The sequence below is a fragment of the Notolabrus celidotus genome, chromosome 21 (assembly GCF_009762535.1).
Source record: "Notolabrus celidotus isolate fNotCel1 chromosome 21, fNotCel1.pri, whole genome shotgun sequence".
NCBI lineage: Eukaryota > Metazoa > Chordata > Actinopteri > Labriformes > Labridae > Notolabrus > Notolabrus celidotus.
In genome coordinates this window covers 3813615-3839038 of record NC_048292.1, presented here as the reverse complement: position 1 = coordinate 3839038, position 25424 = coordinate 3813615, and the positions used below count along the sequence as shown (strand labels likewise).

Here is a 25424-nt window from a genome sequence, read left to right as displayed (position 1 = left end):
TAATGACAGGCTGCACTCAGCTGTGCAATTATAGAAGTCACACTTAAGTCAGAGTGGTCTACATTACTGCTCTGACGGGAGCTCATTTCAGTGTTTGCAGGTGATGTCAAGAAGATGTTGTGCAGAACCTGGGAGCAGTTCATTAATCCAGGATCCTCCACGCTGTCAACGCTTGTGTTCACTGTCGTCATGTGTAGCGGGTGTTGTGGTCGTGTGTGTGTGTGTGTGTGTTTACAGTGTACAGGTGTGTGTCTGTGGTGCAGCGGCAGAATGTTGTGACCATGTGTTCATTACTCCATCATTTCATGAAGACCTTTCCCTCCTGGAGTCTCACCAACATCCCGAGCAGATATAGAGCGGTATCACAGAGATTATGAAATAAGAGATGAGAACTTCATCGTGAAGCCGTGGTTTTAAAAATGGCAGAAAACTGACTCTGGGAAGTTTGGGTATCTGTCTCTGACAAGAAAAATCACACTAAATGTCTTATTGATGCTTCAAATGTTCTTTAAACTTGTTTAGTTCTTAGTTTGTTTATATAAGTTTTTATTTCAACAGCACAAAAATACAAAAAGGGTCAAAAACAAACAAATAAAACAACCATAGCGGAGAAAAAGACTGCCAGCCTACAAATAAAATAAAAACAAGAGTCCTCATCAGTCCAAATGATCATTCCAGAGTCCAGAGTCTTCAGTTTAAAGTCAGAGATAAAGTCCATGAATTCAAGACCAAGCAAGATTAAGAGAGGGTCAAGGCAAAGGCCGAAACGCCAGGATATGCATGACCAAATGCCCTCCAATGCAAAAACAAGGCAGCCAGTCCCCAGATTGGTGTCTCCTTTTTAATGAACTCTATAAAAAGTCCCCAAAAATGTAGAATCAGTGTGGGACAGTGTGGACTGAATCTCTTCCAGGTGTAGACAGGAAACCATGGAATTTAACCAAGTAACGCGTGTCCGCTTGAGGCTGGTTCGCGAAGTACCAGAAGTACCGGAAGTACCGGAAGTACCGGAAACCACCACACAAATTCAAAAAAGCCGATCTTTACAGCAGAAATAAACATGTTTACAGCCTAGTTCAAAAAACGATTGTAGTCTGGATGGCTCATTTCTGGATCGGCACACACTGTAGGGTGAATGTTTAGGTAACGGGGCAATTTCAACAATATTAAGATTCTGAGTTTTCCATTACGAGAGGCACAGCTGACTTGACTGACAGGCGGGAACACTGTAGCTGTTGGCTAGGAGGCTCAAAGCTGCCTCTTTACATCACACACACTTGACAGAAGTTATGTTGAGTTCAACATTTCCAATATGGCTGCCGCCGACGATTGGCCTAAAAAAGACTGGAGGTCTGGAGGTATCACATGATCTTCGTCAGCAGAGGGAGTTTGTTTTGGATTTCTGAGTTTGACCAGGGAGAGTTTTGTTAAATTCTGCAAAATGAAATGACCTCACGAACAAAGTTCCCAGTTTATTCAACTCCTGAAACTAACTCACCTTTTTATTCTGAGTTCCTCCTCTGAGTGCAGAAAGACTACAGTACTTCTGCTTTACCCTCTGACGATTTCAAGAGTAGATTCAGGAGCAGATCCTTCAAAGTGTTTCAGAATCCTCGCGGTGCAGAGAAGGGAATAAAAGAACACTCAGAGCTGTGATGTCCTGTTTGTATTCCCTCACACTGATGACTGTTTTCTCTTAAAGTGACACCGCCCGGAGGTTATTGTTTACTACTTTTTTATTCACCGCCGTGTCCGCGGTAGCGCCGCACATTAAACCGCCGCAGCTCCTGACAGCTGTAGAGCTCCATGGCTGAGTGCCCTGGTCAGCCTCCAGATTGCAGCTTGATGGATGCCTGATAGGAAGTTGATTGACTGACTGGCCGGACCTCCTGAGAGGCCTTTGAGTAGACGCTCTGACTGGCAGGTCAATCAGGCTCCCAGGCCCCCCTTTGCGGTTATCAATTATCGACCTTGTGTGAAGAGAAACAGTCCTCTCATTCCCGCTCTGACACGTCCTGACCTTTACCGTCTCTTCAGTCGCTGTCAGGCTGTGCAGACATCACCCTCTAATACCACTGCCATATCCCAGAAAATGAGACTGAATCATCTCTAAGCCACCATTATGAAGGGATGATTGGCTGTGATATCAGAAGACAATGTCACTGAAGGTCGTCAAGGTCTTAGGAGCAATCAAGAGATCAGGAAATATCTCTAGAAATGTCTTAACTCTGCAATTACTCACGGGGAGTTTAAGCAGGTCCTTTGTGTTGAAGAGGTCGTGCAAAAGCCGTACTTACTCTCTAAGGTGCATGCAGTGAATCATTTAAATAAGGAGGAATAAGAAATGTAATAAAAGAAAGAGTCTTAAAGTCACAGGAGTTTTATCTTGATAAAAAGCTGCCTCTGTAGTTTGAGCGATAAAGCTCGGGATGTTGGTGGGATGAAGGTACGAGTTGTGATAACTGGATCAGTGTCCTGTCTGATTTGCCCTCTCTCACTTCTCTCCATCTCCTCTTCCTCGTTCAGCTCATGGTGGGGATCATCCAGGCTGCAGAGCTGCCCGCCATGGACATGGGCGGCACGTCTGACCCCTACGTAAAGGTCTACCTGCTGCCGGACAAGAAGAAGAAGTTTGAGACCAAAGTCCACAGGAAGACCCTCAACCCTACCTTCAACGAGCAGTTCACCTTCAAGGTAATCCACCACGAGCCGAGTCCACTGAAGGCTCCAAGCGTTCGCTAAATCCAAGCCTCTTTTTTTGTGGCTGCAGGTCTTTTCGGTTCCACTGACAGTCTGATTTGCATGCTGGGAAGGTGTGGAGACAGCAACCAGCTGGCACATTAACAAGCTCCTGACAGAATATCTCTGACACACACACTCTGTCACACACACACACACACACACACACACACACACACACACACACACACACACACACACACACACACACACACACACACTGCAGCTCAGTGTGATTGGGATTAACTTGGGCAGATGCACCGCTACACCCCGGCCTTGCCTCAGCCATAATAGATGCAGCGCTGTTCCCCAGCAGTGGGGAAAGTTTTGTTAGAACGCAGGTGTTTGCTTCAACTTAAGCATAATGTGATGTTCCATCCACCCGGCTACAATGTCAATGTCAATGTGTGTGTGTGGGGGGGGGATTTTGGCACCACTTTCCCCCTGATCCGCAGGAAACGAGCGGGACAGGTGATTATAAAGACCGTCAAGCAAAGAGATGATTGTGTCAGATAATGCCAAGGACAAACGAGGGAGTCTTATCTCCCTCTTGCTCTTTGTTTGTCTCGTAACAAGCCAGTTCCATTAAATAACTCTGCTCCCAAAATCGACGGCAATAAAGAATCCGGAGTGCTGCTTCAGGGCCCACTTACCTGTCCTTACCTGTGCAAGGTTGTGGGACTGATAAGCGCGGCATCCGTCACAGCTCTAAGAGAAGAGATTAATTATGAAGTACGAAATCATCCACTCCAGAAACACTCCCATCTGAATGTTTCAAACTTTATAAACTTTACTGGACGGACAGGAAACTTTATTTTGGGGTATAAAGATACATGAAACTTTAGATTTGTTAATAGTCTTACCAGAGACAGAAGATAACCTTTAGCAATCTGCTTGATTAGAACAGACAGTGCTAAGTCTTGTTGTCTCATTAACAGCAGGGTAAACTTGGGTCTACAAACAAGGGATGTTCATGCTCAGTCGGCACCAGAATTGCTCGTCCTGAGACCTGAAATGCCAGCCATATGTTGCGTCTAAGTTGTAGTGCAGCCTTCCTGCACTAGTTTTCACTGTAGCTCTGGTTAATGTCTGCTCCCATAAAGCTCTAAAGCTCTACTACCTGGATGTAAACAAGCACAGGTGACAGATGTCGTCTTGTAGCACGGTGTGGTTTGTCAGTATGTTGATCTAGTAAATGGAGATAAAGTTGTATGTAGGCTGTGTCTGGTTAAACTGACATATAACCACTCCACCAGAGACATGAGGAACCAGCACAGGCATGAGGACGCTAACCTGCAAGGAGGACTGAAGGCTGGTGGTGCTAGCTCTGCTAACTGTAGCCAACACAATGAAGAAAAGTTACTATGGTAGTTAGTAAAGTGTGAAGGTAGTGTAATTTTCTCACAGGTTTACTTACAGTCAGACTTCTTTTGCACACCAGTGGAGGCGCCCCCTGCTGGATAAAAGAAGGCTGCCGGTTCAAGTCGTGTTTTTATCGCTTTGGCTTTCAGACCCGTTGAATAAGATCTCTTCTGTTCTGCAGACTTTGAGACTATCACAGCAACATGCAAACCATCCCTAAAACATCAAAGCATTTTAATCACGCCTTTCTCAGAAATGAAACAGAAAGGAGTCCCGATAACTTTTAAAAAGTCAAAGTTTGCCCGTCTGGATTACAAAGGCATCTTGGAAATTGGTAACCTAGTAAAAAGAAATGCAGATAACGAAATAAGGCAACAGCAATTCAACTTTTAAGCATAGAAGGGGGTTAAGGATTAGAATTTCTAACATAACCTGCTATCTTAAACTCATCAATCTCTGAACAAGCGTCAACCTCCGGTCTAAAAATATGAGGCCAATGCGGAAGTGTTAAAAACTGCAGTTCATCGAGTGTCCACTTGAGGCTGGCTCCTGAAGTACTGGAAACCACATACACACCCATTCAACAAGACGATCTTTACAGCAGAAATAAACATGTTTACAGCCTGGGACAAAAGACGAGTGTAGTCTGGATAGCTCATTTTTCGATCGGCACACACTGTACGTGGGTGAATTTTTAATAACACAGCAATTTGGAAGATACTAAGTTTACAAGTTTTCCATTATGAGAGGCACAGCTGACTTGATTGACAGATGGGAACACTGTACCTGTTGGCTAGGAGGCTCAAAGCCCGCCTCTTTACATCACAATCGCTCGACAGCAGTTATGTTGAGTTCAACATTTCAAATATGTCTGCCGCCGACAATTGGTCTCAAAACAGCGCTTCAGAAACAGATGGGTGACATCGCGGATACTTACATCCATTATTTATACAGTTTATGGACTTGTCGTTTAAGATCTCTTCACTTCTGCAGACTTCTTAAAACATCACAGCAGCTTTACATCACACAACAACTTTTAAAACGTTAGAGATTAACTGTCTGGATTACAGAGGCATCTTGGAAATTGGTGACTAAAGGCTGATTTATACTTCTGCGTTGAATCAACGGCGTACCCTACGCCGGGGGTCCGCGTAGCTCCCGTACCTACGCCGTGGCCTACGCACGTAGCTGATGTGCACCTCCTCCAAAATGTAACTCCCCGTAGAATCGACGCGGACCGCAAGCTCTGTGATTGGTCCGCTCGGCGGCTTTGTCTTTCCCGCATTTACAACACTTCCGGGATCCCGGACATCGGCCGCACATCGGCCGTGTATTTCATCTCCTCCTCTCTATTCTTCATGTAATCATGTCTGTATGATAAACAGCAACACACATCAGCTGTAGATTAACATAACACGCTTTGAATCTCTGTGGAAAAGTAAACAGAGATCATAACGGGACCGGAAGCAGGCGGCCGGCCATCAGAGAGACCGCACTGCCCTCAGGCGTTTCGGCGGAGAATTGCTGCGCGGCACGGACACACCGACGCACAAGTATGTGGGGCTCATGTCTGCGTCAGCCCCTGCTGCGTAGGGGAGACGCAGAAGTATAAATCAGCCTTTAGTAAAAGAAATGTAGATAATGAAATAAGACATCAGCAATTCAACTTGTAAGCAAAGAGGAGATTTATGATTAGTAATTCTAACCTCACCTGCTCTCTTAAACCTCATTAATCTCAGAAGCTATCAGCTATCATCTAATGATAATAAAGCTTGTGGAAATGATGGCTGACTTGTTTTCCAGCAGACTCTTTCTAACACACTGGTGATGATCCTCGTCATGCTCCAAACTGAAACAGATCGTCTCCTGCAGCTGCAGATTTTGTGTTTTTATGCAAAGTCAATGAACAGACGTTAAAGCTTGTTGACTCAGCGGACAGATTATTGGAAAAAGAGGATGTTTTTTTCCCTCCACTTAGCAGTAATTGATAATGATATCATGTTTATTCCAACACTCCAGCCTCTGATAACAGACTTCAGAGCTCGTTTTCAGGAGATCTTTCATCATCCTGGCAGCCTTTGTGATAATCTCCGACGTGTTCCCCCCACGCCGCTTCTTTCCTCTGTGTTTTTAAGCTCCTGAACGCAGCAGCGGAGGAGAATACTAAAGAGCAGGCAGTCCTGAGTGTGATAAAAGAGACAGACCACAGCTCTCTCACTGATACCAGCCACAGCATGTTTACTCTGGACAAGCTCTAGATTGATACTAATGGTGTTTTCCCCTCAATGACTCAGCGACCTCTTTAACCGCCCTCCTGTCAGCTGTGTGGGCTCCAGTCAGTCCGGATGTTTGTTCACTGCGCTGTCAAAGAACCTGACAACAACCTTTCCTCTGAATAAAAATGAACAGAGACGGATTATGAAGATCTATGACAGCTCAAAGTTCCTCATGTGTTGAGTCATCCTGTGCGCTCTCCTTAATGAGACGGTGAAGCCTTTATGACTTGTTTTTCTCCCTCACCCTCCTCAGGTCCCCTACGTGGAGCTCGGCGGAAAGACGCTGATAATGACCGTGTACGACTTCGACCGCTTCTCCAAACACGATGCCATCGGCGACATCAAAGTCCCCATGAACAAGGTGGACTTCAGCCACGTAACGGAGGAATGGAGGGACCTGCAGAGCGCCGAGAAGGAGGAGGTGAGAGATCAACTATGGAGGATGTGATAGAGTGGGTTTGAGGTTGCCTGTCATGTGTCAACGCTGAGACGTGAACACCTCGCTGCTGTTGCTGCAGTTATTATTCCACTTTTTGATTCTGTGTAAGTGATATCTCTGAGATTGTTTTGTTGTGTTCAGCAAGCCGTTTGTGCTCCGACCACAAATCCACCGCCGCGGCCGAAGTAATCCATCTCCCCTGGAAATGTCACTTAATCAGATGTCCACACTTCCCCTTCAATTAATACAAGAGTGACTTTCCAGGCAGCAGTTCAGGAGATTCAATTTTCACGGTAAATGTCACGGCACACGGCACATGTTGCCAGGGGAACCTCATTTTTAGCATTACGCCGGTTTGATTTAAAGGTTAATTATAACAGTGGCGAGTGGCAGGTGGAGTTGTTTGAGTTGAAGGGCATCAGTATACTTCTTTAGCGTCTGGGCTGCACACAGCTGCACCTCGCAATTTTACGCAAGGCTTGAGACGCCGGAGCGAGCAGGGCGAGAGCTCAGTGGAGAGGAGACCGTGGAAACCATTACACTCCACCTTTACTCCAACAGTTCACACTGAATGCTCTTATTCCTCTCTCTACAGTGGATTTATGGGCTCAGTGAGTTCATCAGTCTGAATATTCAAGATAAATAACAACTTCTTACCGTGATCCTGGAGTTTAAAAGTTTTATATTTTTATGAATAAAAAGAAATAACAGAACAGAACAGAAACATTTTCTGAAACATATTACAGAGAGGAGTTTTTATCCTCTTATGAAACAGACTGAAATCAATACTGATACCTGGAGATGATCTCAAAATCTAAAAAGAAAACATGACCATCAATAAGAAGAAGAGAGACTATTGCCAGACTAATAATAGAGATTCAGGATGATTGAATCTTTCGACTGGTAGAGACGTCAGTATCAAGACACTTAAGACTTTACATGTAAAGAACAAAATGCAGCAATGACTACTTTGTCCACAAGGGGGCGCCAAAATCAGCACTAAACAAAAGTCCCTCACAGGAGCTTTAATTTGGAGTGCTTCCTTTAAAAGTCATTCAAGTTTTTTTAGCTCTTTATTTAGATTTTTCACAGCTTGACACAGTTTCTACATTACTTACCAACTATATAATGAAGAAAGAAAAAATATATAATAAAGAAAAAAAAAACATGTATATATATAAATATATATAAATATATATACTGATAATAAATAAATAATAATAATAATAAAGGGGAAAAAGAAATACAGAAATACATAAAATAAACTTAATATATACAAATATATAAAATAATAACAATAAAGATAAAATAGTAAAAATAAAAATAAATCCAAATAAAACATAACCTAATGACAGACATTTTCAGCAATGCTGATTATTTAAGATTTCATTGAGTGTAAATGTTCATCCCCTGATCTGCTTGGGAGACATCTGCAGCTGCCCCGACTTCCCTGACTTTAAACCTTAAGACTGAACATGTTCAGCTCAGCTCAGCATCTTCACTGGCCTAAAGTTAATCTCTAGATTAAACAGATCTGATGAAGTGTTCTTACTGGGCTCAACAGGTGGAAGAATGTGAGTCTTCTTACTTCAAAGAGAGCATAAAGAGGCTGTCTGTTTTCCCCTGCTTACAGCTTTTAAGCTAAACTAAGCTACAATAGTCGCTTCCTTTAGCTTCATACACAACTTCTATAACTTCATGCTAAATTTGTAGGAATGTGTTTGAAGAATATCTTCACAGCTATCATAAAGCTCCTGTGTTGGACTGTTGGTTTGTGTTGATTTTGGCGCCCCCTGTGGACAAACTGGTACTTCCTGTCCTGTCCAAAAGGCTGATACTTTTCGTCCATCAGTCTTTTTGCTGATTGTCTCGTTTGCTTTTGAAGCTCATGAAGAGTTCTAAGTATTACTTTCAGTCTGTCTCATGACCTGATAAAAACTCCTCATTGGAGCTTTAAAGTTGCAACACGTCACACGCCTCCCAGTAATGCACTTTTCTGTTACAGGAAATTGTAAGTTTAAGACTTCTTGTATTTCTTTGTGAAGGACTCCTCCTTCTTCAGGCCTTTTGAAACACTCTGATGAAACAGTCTGAGGAGGGAGAGTGTGAAGTCTCCGCTGAGCCGTTTACAGTCCGTAGATATAAGCAGTGTGTGATTAGTGACCTCAGAGAAAGCAAGGTGAAAAGACTGCTCTATACTGAGCACAGGAGTCCAAACGCACACAGATTCACCTGCATCTTTAGGTGTGAGTGTTTGAACAGCGGCTCAGTGAAGCTCAGTCCTCTTTATGTTAAGGTCGAATATAAAGAAGTTGCCCTTTAGGTTGAAAAGCCAGCTGACGTCTTTTTACAGCTCATAGAAACTCTGAGAGAGCGGGTCAGTGCTTCCTGATGGACACACTGTGTGTACCTGACTCTACCTCTCTCTCTGGGAGCATGTTCTTATTAATGAAACACACGCTCCAGTCATCACTTTAAGATCCTTCAATCAGTGTTTTCTGTGGAAAATGAAACACACAGAGACATTTTTAGAGTACAGAACACATGGAGTGTGTTTCCAGCTCAGTGGTGTGACACGAGGACTCTGATTGGACGCTGATGAGACACTCCTGAAATAAAACCCTCTGGATCTTCAGGTCCGGTTTTCCTCTGATGTATAATCTTCTCTGTAAATGGCCCACATGTAAACGCAGGTGTGACCTGAGCGGGGGTTATTGACTGCCTGCTGCTCCTGCTGATAAGGGATACGGCAGGAATATGAGTCGCTCCGCGCTCTGTGCATGATAACGAGGCTGTGTTGTGATGGTGATTTGGGAGAAACAGTGAAGTGATTGCAGTCACTTGGTACTTTTCCAGAGAAGTGATGAGTGACAAACAGGAGAGGGAGCCGGTGTTAGAAAGCTAAAACAGGAGACGGAGTCCTTCAGGCGGAAACAGACAAAGTTTCTGTGAATGAATTAAAGCGACCGTGAAGCTCGGTGTGAAGATTAACATTTAAAAACACTTTATTAAGGTTTTTAATTGAATCTTTCATGTTTGTCTGATTCTGTTTTCCACCTGATAAACCTGAGCTTTGATACTTAATGAGGTTCAAACGTCCTCTGCAGGGCGTCCCGTCCAACGTATAGATATATTAGAGTACAAACTGAAACACACAATCACACACAACCTCTGTGAACTAACTCCTGCAGCTTTATGATTGTTCCTCAACTCTTTTTTATGCATGCAGCCCAAAGAACAGAGACAGAAAATAGCAGCCATAAATAAAAAGATACAAGAAAACAAAATAGATGAGAGTAAAATAAAATACTTTAGATAAATTAAAATAAAAGGATTTTTTTCTGAATATTGCCCACTGTAAATAATAATAAATACGAAAATAAAGTAAAATTAAATAATTAAAATTAAATTAATAAAATATGATCAGATAAATACAAACCAGAGGAGGTGAAATAAAATGTTTGACAAAATAAAATAAAAGGAGATGTATCTGTAAAATAAATCAATAAAATAAAATAACTACAATCAAATAAATGAAATAAGATCAGATAAATACAAACCAGAGGAGGGTAAAATAAATTATTTTTAAAAAAAAAGATAGAAGGAGATTTATCTGTAAAAAAATAAAAATAAAATAAAACAAGTACAATAAAATTAATAAAATAAGATCAGATTAATACCATAGGAAAGAAATAAAATAGAATAATATAGAATAAAATACATTTTAAAAACGGTGCTAAAGCAATGGTAATATTGGTAATAATGCAGTCAAGGGCTAAAAATAAATTACTCCAAATTAAAAGCCAGATTAAAAAGATAAGTCTTAAGTTTCTTTTCAGAACCACCCTGAGAGTTCCACAGTTTAAGGGCATAAAAACAGAAAGTTCTCTCTCTTGTGAGGAACCTCTAAAAGGGAAGCATTTGAGGACCTCAGGGATGAAGGTGGAACATAAAATGACAGGAGACCTGTGACGTATGGAGGAGCTTTAAAAACAAGTAAAAGAACTTTAAAATGTTTAGAACATTATCTGCATCTACAGAAAGCGTGACACAAAAACTGCACATTGGAAGTCTTCACACAGGAGGACACTTAAGACCTTTTCCCCTCTGGGACCTCCACAAAGACAGACTGTGTACTATAGATTAGGTCTGATGTGCGACTTTTATTCCAGATGATGCACAGCCCAAGTAGTTGTTGCAGATGCTGCAGCAGCATTAGCATATTGAATGTGATGTTCAGGTTAGGTCACTGAAAGTAATCCCTTTATTAAAAGTATTAAACGTTATAAACCTGCAGGAAAGGTGAGTTTATGAGGTAGCAGAGGAGTGTGTTTGGGGTCTTTCTCCTTTCCTCAGGTGTGTTGATATGTTATCATTCATCACTAACATCATGAACAGTTTGTTCTACACAAGGATCAGCTGATGACCATTTTAAATAAAGATAGATGCTTTTTAAAGTCTCTGAATAAAATGAACCAATGATCTCTTTCTGTTGTTTTTATTGTGTTCTGCTAACGTTGTTGGTTTGCATGAAACTGTTAAATATTTCAATCCAGAGTCCGTCTGTCCGTCACTCAGCGGTGTCTATAATGTCCTATAAGAAGAAGAGCAGAGATCTGTGCGTGCTGCCGTTTGCTCTTTGCTCTGTGGACATTATAAAAACATGTTTCTGTCACTTATGTAAATTTGATGTTCAAATGGACTCATAGCCGTTCAAAGTAGACTCTACAATTACTGTACACAGATCTATCAGCCAGCATCTGTGTGCTTTACTGTAACCTTTGATTCCATTAAAATGTCACTTTTCCCACAGGCGCTCTGTGGACCGCTGCGTCTATTATTAAAGCAGAGCGGCATAAACACCAACGCGTTAACAAGGCCAACCGACTGAACACTTTCCAACATGCTTTACAATCTATTCTGTCCCTCGCATCGAGCCTCACAGAGAGCATCATGTGACGCAGTAAATCTGGATTCAGTCGTCCTTGTTAGAAGTGTTTCTCACCCTCTGATGTGTCCTCGTCCCACAGCAAGAGAAGCTGGGCGATATCTGCTTCTCCCTGAGATACGTGCCCACCGCCGGCAAGCTGACCGTGGTCATCCTGGAGGCCAAGAACCTGAAGAAAATGGACGTGGGAGGCTTGTCAGGTGAGTGTGTGTGTGTGTGTTTCCCTCTGACAGGTCCCTTTGTCTGTAATTATACATGCACTGCAGCTCTCTCCTACACAACAAGCACCTGAACACATCACTCGTCCACATTCATGTCAAGCAGGATTTTTCTCTGCTCTCCAGGAACCTTTAAAGTTGTGCTCAGGTGTTCAGGTCTGTAAGAATCTGGACTCTTCAACCCTCAAAGAGTATAAATGATCGTTGTTTACATGAATGGAAAACAATCTCTGGGATAAAGGAATGAAACATATCCTCTCTGTGGTGCAGCTCCAACAATACGCCCATGTAGCATTAGGATCAATAGATGACATTACTCACAATACAGTCCAGCCTGAATAGCAGGTCTGATGTCATGGTAACAGAATGTGCCACTCGTTAAGGCAGAGGAGGGGTGTAAAGTCCTCGCACATGCTCCGTCGCTGCAGCGTGCACAAACAACAAACACCAGGGTCGGTCAGGACTCGGAGAGGGACTGATGAGTCATGAAGCTCTTCACTCCTCCGGCTCCGGTCCCAGGACGGCTCTGTGGTTCTCACAGTTTGAATCTCAGCCTCGGTTTACCTCGTCCAAAGTTTTAATGTCTCGCTGCGAGGAGCAAATGAAGAAATTTCATTTTGTGAAAGTGTTTATTTCCTGTGGGAGCGAGGCGATGGTGTGGGTAAATGTGCAGAGTAGAGCCAGCTGTGTGCACAGCTCTAAACCCTGAAACACTGAAATGACTCTAATGGTGCCGCTTATCCTGAAATGGACTTTGTAAACGGTGAGAGTTACTCTTTCTTCCTCCCTGAGATCAGTCATGCTTAAACCTGCACAGACTATGTTACTCTTCTCTCTTCGTCTTATTTCTCTTTGGTTTGAATCTCTGAGTTTGATTTCTGTAACCTTTGGACTAAAGTAGTGAGTATGATCTTTAGCTTTAGGGTTGAACTTGAGATGTTGGGCAGCGTCAGACAAACAGGATGGAAAGTTAACTAAAAAGAGAGGATCTTACCGTACTTTGAGACATGACCACACATTCGGACCTAAGTTTTCAGGCCAAATAAGACAGTGTGACTGCTGCGACAACATGTATATTTTTTGGGGCTTTTACACCTTTATTCTGAGACGATAGGACAGCTGATAGAGGAGGAAACTAGGAGAGAGCGGGGGAAAGACATGAAGGCATGTGGGAAAGGGGTCTCAGACTGGAATCAAACCTGGGCTGCTAGCTATAGCAGCTTAAAAGGATCTTTAAGCTTCCTTTTCAACATCTGCATGACTTCAATCGCCTCTTTTTTATTCCTTTATTGACATTTCTTCCTCTCTTATTTTGTTTTGCTACATTTTCCAAAGTTAGCAGAAAAGGTGGATGTTGTCCTAAAATACTTAGTCACCGTTTACCTCCAGAAAATAAGAGTCCTGTCTCCCCCGGTGTGATCTGAAACAGACTTTAAGGTTTATTCTATCCATCCATCCATCTTCCTCCGTTTATCCGGGTTGCGGGGGCAGCAGTCTCAGCAGGGAAGCCCAGACACGCCTCTCCCTGGCCACTTCCACCAGCTCTTCTGGGAGGATACTAAGGCGTTCTTAGTAGTGTTGTAGTCAAGACCACATCAACCGAGACTAAGACATGTCCGAGACCAAGACAAGACCAAGACATTTAGAGATCGAGACCGAGTCAAGACCAAGAGCAGAGAGTGAGGGAAGACATGCAGCAAATGGTTGAGGTCAAGGTTCAAACCTACAACCGCTGCAACAAGGACTATAGCCTCTGTATAGGGTGTGCACGATTAAACCAATAGGCTGACGCCCCTTTAACATGACTCAAAAATCCAGCTTTGTTGCATAAAATGAGCTTTAAGCATAATGTCTTTCTACTGAATGATTACGTCTTCTGATGTTTTTAAAAGACTCTACTGATGCATAAATGATGAAAACACATAGTGTCATCACAGCAAACAGCAAATATATGATTATATGAGCTCTCTACAATAAGCCCCGCCCCCTCTCTCCCTCCTGCCTCTCATTTGACTTTCTTCAGTGGTTTCATCTGATATTCCCCATTGTGCACCCCCCCCCCCTGCTTTGACTCTTTCTACTGCAATTACCATACACCTGGGTCCACTTGCTTTCTGCCTGACAGCCCGGTCTCTCTGCGTAGGCCTGAACATCCTGCAGTACAGTAACACATTAAAAGCTCAAAGCTCCCTTTCATCTATCAGACCAGTGCACGCAGCCCATTTGGCCAGAAACAAACAAAAAAAACCTTCCCCCGCTGCCAATTTCTGCTCCTGGCGTTCGCTCTCACCTGTGCCCATTTGCATCCTTGGATTGTCAACATTCTGAATCGACAGCAGCCAGAATGAAAGGAGTGTGAATCAGCTCGCTCTGGAGTCCAGCTCCCTCGTCCACAGACAGTTTGACACCACACACTGTACGTCACCTTTAATTGGAGCATGTTGTATCCGTGTGCTCCGGTCTGTGGGGCTCAGGGTGGATTATTAGCATACAGTGATAGCACTCTGCATGTTTGTAATTACACAGCACCAGAATACACTCTGGATCATGGGTTCGGTCGTGGTTCTGGTTGGTGCTGCTGACTGCCGTTTGAGCTCTGGGAGTGGGATTTAAAGTGTAGCAGATGGATGAAATAATGGGCAGGTCTGTAATAACAATAATTAGCCTGCGTCCACAGGGCGGCTCAGCCAAAGCTTAAGGAGGAGGACGTGTAATTGATGGCCTGGGATCAGCCTTCTCCTCTATTGTCATCCTGTTTACCATGCCTAATTATGGCTCGCAGAGGAAGATGTGGGTATTATCATTAACCAATGTATAATCACAAATAATTCTTTTGATTGGCTGCTCATGAAACGTCCCTCCAAACTCGTCTCTCTCACCAAAATAGATTTGAAATAATAGTTTGGAAAAGTGCCGCTGACTCGTCGTTGTTTAAATGCTGTGATGCACCGAGCAGCATGTTCTTTGGCTGTCGTCTCAAAATAATCCCAGACGAACAACTCCCCTTTCTTTGCTTTAGAAGGGATTGCATGGATGTAAAGTAAAGTTACCATAGACAATGAGGTCTCAGAGAAGTTTGAGACTTCAGTGGGAGGTCCAGAAGTTGCACAGTGATCCCAAACAGACTTAAGACTAGAAGGTGAGAGAGTCTTTCAGCCTCCAACACGAGAGTCCTGTTACGTCCTGTTCTCCAGTTTGTTTAAAAAGTTGTGTTTACAGTGCTTCAGTGTTCCCCGGCATGGTGCACCATCAAAGGTGAGTCAGACTCAGAGGTGTGTCGGACACAAAGGCTAAGTGTCTCTAAGAATGAGGCCAAGCGATTTTTATTGAGGCAGTAGCTGCAAAAAAAAAAAAGGAGCATTTTTCTCCCACCCTCTTTGTACCCTTGAAGACTTCCCAGAGGACTGTGAGGCGGCACATAACCAGGTAATGGCTCACAGTGAGGGAGGTTATCAAAGCACACAGGCGCCGTGTCCGCGATAATGAAGCCGCGCTGCCCTGACCCGATGCTCCGGCTCACCATCCAGCCTTTTCACCGGAGGGTTTATTTGTTTTGTTCCTGTGGCCGCTCGGACTGAGAGGTTTTCTCTCAGTCGGTAAAGAAACGGGCCAAAGAGGTCATTAAGATGATGAACAGGACCCGAGGGGAGGAAGCAGGATGAAATGGGAAATGCATTATGTGAGTGTCTTTCAGTTTCACTTTATAAACTCAAAGTAGAGTCAGGAAATAAAGAGCAGAAGATTTGAGCTAATGAAGATCCCCAATTTACAAAATATGACTACATCACAAAGATTCCCCTCAAATCTGGAGGCGGTTTCTCTGCGAGTGTTTCTCATGTTCATGCGGCGTGCGTGTGTGTGTGTGTGTGTGTCAGTCAGCGGTGATCTGAGTGTGTAAAAGCAAACCGACAGGCACCCCCGGGTGCACCCACCATGGCAAATCCAAAATGATGTGAAGAAAGCTAAGATGACAGCCAGGCTATATTTAACCCTGCCTGTATTGGTGTTCATTTGGCACATCTCTGCGAAGCCCCCGGAGCAGACACACTCATGAGCACGGAGGAAATCAAATGTTGGTTTGGAAGATCTCAAATCATAAAGCTCTAAAAATAAAGAATCACAGCTGGCAATTATTACAAACTGTACGTAACCACTTTGAGCTTCAGCAGCTCGACTGAACTCATCACTGAGCTCAACCTTTATCCAGAACGCTGCTTCAGCCTCCTGGGGGAAATGTAAGGACTGCTGATAGTGCATAGCCTCATAAAACTATGGCCAATATCCAGGACTCAGATGAGTCACCCACGCGATAACGATGGTGCTGCTGTACACATATGTGAGGAAGTACTCTTGCATCAGGAGGGCTGGCATTCATCCATGAAATGGGGAGATTACACCCGTCTGGGATAAGACAGTAAAATGGGCCGGATATGAGGTACACGGAGCTTCCCAAAACTCAATAACGCCAAACTCTCATCTGCCGGACAGAAAGATAAGAGGCGTCTGGATGGCGCTGATGTGGCGCCACAGGTGTGCTGTGTTTTTTTTCATCCTGAGGATCAGTTATCTGATAATCCCATTCAGCTGCTGTCGTGTTTATTCAGGCACAGTTAACGGCACAAGACGACACGGCGTGGGATGAAAGGATGTTTCTGCTTCTGCAGTATTTATACATGAACAGCTGTATGCAACGCGAGGAGTCAAAACAATGAGCAGTTAGCTGAACTCACGCCGACAACAGTTGGTGTCCGATTAGGTTAGCGTGCATAACTTGACTTAAGTAGGTCTTTAAGTTTGGAGAAAGATGTCTGTTAGTCTCTGATCTAACGTCTCTCTGTGTTATAACTGTACTCACACAGATGTTGGCTCAATATGTAAGGTTCGTATGGGTGCTTGAAATCCTTGAAATTGCTTGCATTTTAATGTTGTGTTTTCAAGGTTTGAAAAATCAATCAATCAATCTTTATTTGTATAGCGCCAAATCACAACAAACGTTATCTCAAGACGCTTTTACAAACATAGGAGGTCTAGACCACTCTATGTCAAATTATGAACAGAGACCCAACTTCAAGACAGGGTAAGACTCAGTCTGACTCCACCTTAATCCACCATGAGCATTGCACATCGCAGTATTTAGCTAGTTACAGTGGTGAGGAAAAACTTCCTTTTAACAGGCAGAAACCTCCAGCAGGACCAGACTCATGTTAGACAGCCATCATGCCTCGACCGAGTTGGGTCTGGAAAGACAGATAGAGGGGAGTAAGAGAGAGAAGTGATAGTGATGAGACGAGTCGTAGAAGCTGTTGCCACTGGAGTCCAGCACGTCCGTATCAGCTGGAGTCTAGATCGTCCGCAGCAGGAGGACGTCTACGGCAGCTCAGAGGAACCTATGAGACAATGGAGCTCAGGGACTCCAGAAAGGTCTATGGTTAGTAACTTTAATGGGACAGGGAGAGTTAAAGTAAGTGATGAGGGGGTTGGGGGGAAGGGGGTGAGCTAGGATCCCAGTGTGTCAGTGTGCCAGTTCCCCCGGCAGTCTAGGCCTATAGCAGCATGACAAAAGCTGGTCCAAGCCTGATCCAGCTCTAACTATAAGCTTTATCAAAAAGGAAAGTTTTAAGCCTACTCTTAAAAGTGGAAATCTTCATGCCTCTCTTACTGTAAGTCTTGAAAAGTAGTACTTAAAAAGTTTGAAAATTGACCTTGAAAATCCTTGAATTTGACCATGAAAAAATGTACGAACCCTGAATATGGCTTTGTCTTTTTTATCAGAGTACTGACTGTTAACCTGAGACATGTAGCTTTAGCCACATGTTTTAGAATAATATTTGGGATAACATGCATTTGTAGTTGTCTAAATTTGTTACTTACTTTTTAAATTGGCTCAGTTTGAATATATTAAAGTCAGAGATGGATTTTTAACTCTGGGAGCTAACGCTAGCCAACGTAAAGCCCCACGATTATTTCATCACAGCAGACATGTGAGTTAAAGTCCTTAAAACCAACATGTAAACCAGAAACTGTGATTTGGAAACTGTCTAAACAATGACGACTCAACCAGAGTTTTAGTCCCCACAAGGATAGGAAAACAGGAAAGTGTTAAAGTTCCCAAAGTGCAGACACATTACACATTACACTCTGAGAGTACAGGAAGTAAATAAATAAAGCTGTGTGATGTGTGTAATGAGTCTGAAACACATGTTGTTGAATCAAAGCAGCGTAAAAAGGATAATGCTGCTGTTTGAGACGAGAGGAGACGTATTTTTGAACATGCTGTATCCCTACACAAAGCCTCTCACACACACACACACACACACACACACACACACACACACTCATCCCAGCACTCAGGCTGTTCTTAGCAGGGGAGCAATAATGGACACCCTCTCCATTAGGAGCTTGTTACCTTTTCACTCACATCTCGGTCGTCTATTTATTCTCCCTGCTTTTCCCCCGTTACTCTGTTTGTGTGGTGTTCTCTCTGTATTGATGTCAGCTGCCGGTCTGCAGTCAGGTCCTTATCCTCGTAAACTGGATAACATTTGGAGAGACGAGCTTGTTGAGTGTTTACCTTGCTTCAAATACAACAACACTCCGACTAAATACAGATGTTTATCAGTGCAGCATGCAGAAAACATGAAACTGTGTTTGTTCTGATGGAGAGTCCAAAGGTTTATGAGTTAGTGGAGATGTTGTTTGTCCAAAGATCTGACTCATATTCGTCTCTGTGGTCTAACGTGATCATTCGTTTTCATGTCTCAAATACAAAATGACACTAAATGTTTATTTACGTTAGTTCTTAAGCTTGTAAAATAGTCATGATCGTGAGAGATTGTTAGCATCATAGAGAAATATTTGCATTAGAAGAAAGAACTTTAGTAATTGTACTAGCTTGTGTCCTGATAAGGTCCTCACAATACAAATAAACAAGGCAAGGCAAGGCAAGGCAGCTTTATTTGTATAGCGCATTTCATACACAAGGGCAACTCAATGTGCTTTACATTAACACATTAAAAGCATTGGAGACATTCAGACAGGCATAAAAGAACACAATTAAAATGACAAATATGATAAAACAGAAAAGAAAAGGAAAATTAGAAATATATTAAAAATTACATTAAAATTTTAATTTCAAGTGGGTTAAAATAATCTAAGATAGGAAGGCAGTGGCAAATAAAAAAGTCTTAGTCTTTGATTTAAAGAGGTGAGAGTTGGAGCAGACCTGCAGCTTTCAGGGAGTGTGTTCCAGATATATGGTGCATAATGACTAAACGCTGCTTCACCATGTTTCGTTCTGACTCTAGGGACTGAAAGCAGACCAGGACCTGATGACCTCAGAGGTCGAGGTGGTTCATAAAGTAGTAGCAGATCAGCAATGTATTTTGGGCCTAAACCATTCAGTGCTTTATAAACCATCAGCAGGATTTTAAAGTCTATTCTCTGACAGACAGGAAGCCAGTGTAGAGATCTAAGAACTGGAGTGATGTGGTCTACTTTTTTGGTCCTTGTTAGGACTCGAGCAGCAGCATTCTGTATGAGCTGCAGTCGTCTGATGGACTTTTTAGGGAGTCCTGTAAAGACCCCGTTACAGTAGTCTAGTCTGCTAAAGATAAATGCATGGACAAGTTTTTCTGCATCCTGCTGAGACATAAGTCCTTTAATCCTTGATATATTCTTAAGGTGATAGTAGGCTGACTTTGTAATTGTCTTAATGTGGCTGCTGAAATTAAGGTCTGAGTCTATGACCACACCGAAACAAGACTGTGTATGTCAACTAAGTTCCAGATTAAATTGTAATTAACACACATTTATGGAGTCCCCAAAAGGTCCACATTACATTATTTTATTATCTACTTAAATTCCCCAAAGTTAACACGTATTTGTGTAGTTCCCAGAATGTCCACTTGGAGTAAACAAAAACCCCACAATGGTCTGAAATCACCTTTATTTCTAGTAAACAAGAATCTGTGTGTTACTTAATTACCTGCATTGTCCCCTTTACGGAAATTTGTCTCAAGTGGAAGTCCCCATAATGTACTTTACACAAGAATGTTTGTGAATTGATGTCCCAATTTTGGCAAAATAAAATAGACAAGACTTCTTGTGAGACCAAATTTTTTATAGACATGTTTGATTTTTAAATTATATATTTTATTGTTATTTATTGTAATATATATATGTTTTTTAATTGTATTTATATTGCATTCATTATTTAATATATATATATATATATGTTTTTAATGGTATTTATATTTATTTATTATTTGTATAAAGATAAATATGTTTATGTATTTTTTTATATATATATATATTTACATTATATTTTTTTACATATAAATATAATTTATGTATACGTTTTTTATATATAATTATATTTTATTTTTTATTTATATTTAGATATATATGTCCTTTTTTGGAAAAGGTAATATCAAAGTCTGCAACCCTTTAATCATTGTTACCTCTCCTTTACCAGAGTTTTATTTCCTTATAAGAACATAGACACAGACCGGGATAAGTCCACTCAGCCCATCACCATATCAACGTGAAAGCTTTCATTTATACTCTTTAACACTATGAACACACATACCTATTAAAATTCACCACTTTAGTAAGTACTCAACTTAGAAGAACATTTTTTTTATTAAATAAGCTTTATGAAAATCCCCCTCACTGAAATATATGTTATTGTTTGTGAGCAGCATAAGTCACTGAGATGAATACGTGCAGAAGTAAAAGCTCTATTTGAATCATAGCTACTCGTATACACTGTGAAGATATCCTTTGTCTCTCAGTGAATGCTCTGACTGCAGAGACCTGATCTTTGTTTTCATGAGGAATCAGAGAGTTTGTGTTCAGTAATGAGTTTCTACTTTGTGTTTTTCCTCAATCAACAGGTTACATTGACTTCTTACATTCGTGGCATTGCACCTGATGAGCTTGAAGCTGAATCAATGTTTATTATGTCCATGTCTCTTCTCTAACGTGGAAACATACTGACATTCTCCCTTCCTTAATTAATGACAGAGGAGCTGCAGTGGTGGCTTTTATTAATGGAGGATAAACGCAGCAGAAAGGAAGGGTACACATTCTTTGAACCACTAATTATAAATCATTTCATACGCCATTGTAAATCACAGCGGGGCTTATTACATTCTTCTACTGCCCATATTTTGGACTCATTAAGATCTCTTTGAACATAACATCCTCACCTCGCCTCTCTAATGGCCCAATAAAGAGAAAAGAGCTCCAGATTTATTCCACCAAGTGAAAAGGGGATCTCTGCCGGCTCTCTTCTCTGTGTGCTGTCCCTCCCAGCCCGAACACAAACACCGCTTCTTCTCCAATTTAGATACGATGACAATTCTGTGATTGTAAACAAATCAGCTGAAGGAGCTTCAAATGATAAATGAAAGCGATGGGTGGTTTGCCGTTTACAGACACACACTCCTTCTGATTGCCGGAGAGTGGATGAGGACGGACAAAGCAGGTCTCTTGGTGCTACTTCAGATGGGATTCGGACCGATGAAATGAGGCTCTTGAACGGGGAAGGTTAAATGAGCGATGTTAACACAATATTGTTGTAGAAATAGTCTGGAGCTTCTTTGGACAATGGTACATTTGATACTTTTGAAGGTTTGTTTACAGGATACATAATAAAGCATCACAGGACTCTGCTGTGCCCCTGAACTCTGCAGAGGTTTGTGGTTTTGTTTTCTGTACAAGGCTGTAAACATGTTTATTTTTACCACAAAGATCTGCTTTTTTGAATGGGTGTGTATGTGGTTTCCGGTGGTTCCAGAGCCAGCCTCCAGTGGACACTCATGGAACTGCAGGAGGTTACTGCTTTGTCCTTAGATTTAAAAGTGAAGACCACTTGAAAGTCCATCACCTTGATGGAATTAGCATGCATTGAATCACAGGATAGACTCTTCCCTTTGAAGGATGCAGCCTCTGACTTGTGGCACAGTTAAAGACAAATTTAGTGACTAGCATAGTAGCGCATTTAGCTGCCAAAACATACTTCACGTAAGAGCTGGTAAAGACTTGAACAAGAGTTTAACCCTTAAAGATCTAGACCATTTTTGGGGGCGCCAGACTCTCTTGAATTTATTTTGAATATGCTGAATGAGACAAATGTGATATCAATGGAAAGCTGAGAATGTAACTAAGTTTTCAAAGCTTGTTGATTGGATTAGCGGTTCAAAAGTTATCAAACATTTAAGAACAAGTAGCCGCCGCCGGCTGTCTTGGTCTTTGAGGGTTAAAAATTGGTAACAGTTGGAGTTTAATGCATCAAGAAGCAAGAAACACAACTTCTGATAAATGCTAATATCAACGTGTTTGCATGACGTAGTGATCAAGTTCACCAATTCACCTTTTCTATTCATAATGTCAAAATTGGGTTTGAGATTGTCCCAGCGCCCTCTAGTGGCCATAAATGTCAGCACTTGTTCATGAACTAAGAAAATTATTTTAAAGTGAACATTTCTTTACTTTTTTCTCCTCAGATCCATACGCCAAGATCCACCTGATGCAAAACGGCAAGCGGCTGAAGAAGAAGAAGACGACAATCAAGAAGAACACCCTCAACCCTTACTACAACGAGTCCTTTAGCTTTGAGGTCCCCTTTGAACAAATCCAGGTACCGAATTATTTATTCAGTTTGTAGAATATCAAACAAATACTCTTTGAATATTTACGATTTGTAAGTGGAAGCTCATTTACCAAATAATCAGTTAAGAGGCTTTTCATCATAACAGTGTAATCAAAAGCACTCGAATTCAAATCAGCCTCGGTCTCACAATTTGACTGACCGATTGCTTAGTTCATGTTATTCTCTGGGCTTGTTATTGCATATCATGATTTTAATAATCCACAAACATCTAAAGAACAAGTGATGGATGTGTGTTTGTGAAAACAGGACAGCATGTACCACAAAGGAGTAGCTAAGGACGTTATCTCTTCAGGCAATACAGACACATTAAGTCTGTCACAGATCACAGGTTCAGGTCCATTATTCTTTATTCTATCTCCAATAAACCACATCAAGAGCATATTTAGTGCTGCTGATACCAATCTGTTCAATTAATTTACATTCCTTATCAGTAAAGTCCAGGGTATTTATAAGCAACTATTAAGCGCTGTTTTATACTTCTTCATTGCCCTTGCGCAGCAGGGGCAGACACGGACATGAGCACCACATACTTGTGTGTCGATGTGTCCGTGTCGCGCAGCAATTCTCCCTCTAAACGCCTGAGGGCAGTGTGGTCTCTCTGATAGCCGGCCGCCTGCTTCCGGCTCCGCTACGATCTCTGTTTACTTTTCCACAGCGATTCAGAGCGTGTTATGTTAATCTACAGCTGATACATGTTGCTGTTTATCATACAGACATGATTACATGAAGAATAGAGAGGAGGAGATTAAATACATAGCCGATATGCAGCCGATGAGCTGGGATCCTGGAAGTGCTGTAAATGCGGGAAACACAAGCCGCCGAGTGGACCAATCACAGAGCTTGTGGTCCGCGTCGATTCTACGGGTAGTTACATTTTGGAGGAGATGCACGTCAGCTAGGCCTGCGCAGGCCTCTGCATAGGTACAGAAGCTATGCGGACCTCCGGCGCCGTCGATTCGACGCAGAAGTATAAATCAGCCTTCAGTGCCCCATTAATACTGGTAAACATGCATGAGTGTGTGGTCAAATCTCCTGGAATCATAATTTAAAGTATAATAGTGTAGTAATAGTGCAGCATTATAACAGTAATAAATGTAGAATTGGTAATAATAGAAGTTTAGTAATAGTCCCCACAACAATAGGTTAAAGGGGTTTGTAGTCCCCACAATGATGGGTAAACAAGAATATGTGTGTCTGTTTAAATCACCACAATGATGGGTAATGGTAGGAAAACAAGACAGTGTGTGTGTCCTAAATTTCCCCACTACAGAAGTTTTATTTAGTCCGCCTGCTTTCACACATCAAATCATCTTGTTAAAGAACTGATGACCTGTTTAAACACAATTAAAAGCAGTGACAGCTCTTTAAGCCTCTGGCTGCATCTGATTTTAAATATATCCACTTACTTTAAAGCTGTGGGGATTTTTAATTACAGACTTTTTTACTCCCTTAATATTATCTCTGCCTGATGACTACCAAAACAAAAAGACTTCATCGATTATTAAGCAACCTTTCCCGTCCTGTTCACATCTACAGAGACTACAGAATAAACAGCTCCATGCACCGAGGCGTAATGTTGAATTTAAGTTATTGACCCTCTCACTGTTTGTGTGATTCATCTAAAGTTTTAATTGTCTCAGAGAATTAATGGTAATTACAAACAGTAATTTTAATTGGTCTGATTTATTCACTTACAGAAGGTTTGTTATTGTTGCAGGAAGTTTAAAATCCTCCTGGGAGCTTACACAGTTCACTTTGTAGGTTTTAGCCATTTATATTCATTTGTTTTAATCCAGGGTCAGTTACACTTTTCACACAAGGCCTAGTAACATTTTATAATTCATAGGAAATAAATATAAAGGTAATAGGCCAGATGAAATTAACGGAGACATGAGGGGAGTGATTTCCTAACATCTCTAGAGCTCACAGTGAAACCCACTGTGTGAGCATTTGACTCTGAAGTGTAAAAACATCAGAGTAAAGTTGTAGAGGAAGTGAAGCCCTTCTGTCCTCACATCGAGGTCGCCAGGTTTCCCATCAACAAGCTCATAGAGAGACCTCCTGTACGCACCACAGTCTGAGACGCTGCACAGAAACACCAGACAGATGGGTGAACCGTGGTGAGCTAATGAGCCTGTTTCCAAAGAATAAAGCTGTTCTTTTAATGAACGTCCAGACTGATTATTAGCAAGAACCACAGAAGCATCAAAACACTGGTCAGCGCTGATTAACAAAAGAGCCTCCTCAAAGAAAGCCGTGATTCAATTAGCCATTTGAAGGCGGGCCGTCCTTTTTAAAACCAACTAACCCTAACGGGCCAGCTGGGACCCTGATTCACCTTATTCAGCTTTTCATTACATGCCGTATTAGGCATGCTCTTTTATTACTGTGCCTCTGAGCTCATGCAGGTGGCAGGAGCCCCGTCTCAGTGTGCCAGCGGATCGAAACTTAATCAGACGTCTTTGTGCACTAATACATATTCTCTGCCAGAGATGGATGCCCGGGTCACTCCTCTCTGCAGAGTCCCTTTGAATAAACACATGCCGAGGATGAGTCTGAGACCTCTGAGTAACCAGACGATCTGCCGTGTTTGGCTCTGAGTAACCGAGGCCTGGTCTGGAGTGTCAGTGTCTGTTAATCATCATTAATGTCTGCAGGAGCACCTCGGTCTCTGCAGGAGTGATGCTTTAAATAACCAAATACAGCTTAATGAAGATTACATGTGTGAATGGATGGTGGACCGGATGCTAAAGAATCCGTTTTAAAC

The 25424-nt window shown here is 42.1% G+C and overlaps 1 protein-coding gene across 7 annotated transcripts in view; it reads left to right on the top strand.

Moving 5' to 3' along the window:
* Nucleotides 1-25424, top strand: part of syt1a (synaptotagmin Ia) — a 262791-nt gene that overhangs the window by 231516 nt on the left and 5851 nt on the right. For all 7 annotated transcript variants that reach the window (XM_034673888.1, XM_034673889.1, XM_034673884.1 and 4 more), the window contains 4 exons: nt 2527-2694; nt 6631-6798; nt 11847-11964; nt 22491-22624. In XM_034673888.1, coding sequence (XP_034529779.1) covers nt 2527-2694; nt 6631-6798; nt 11847-11964; nt 22491-22624 — 588 coding nt within the window. The remainder of the gene's footprint in view (nt 1-2526; nt 2695-6630; nt 6799-11846; nt 11965-22490; nt 22625-25424) is intronic.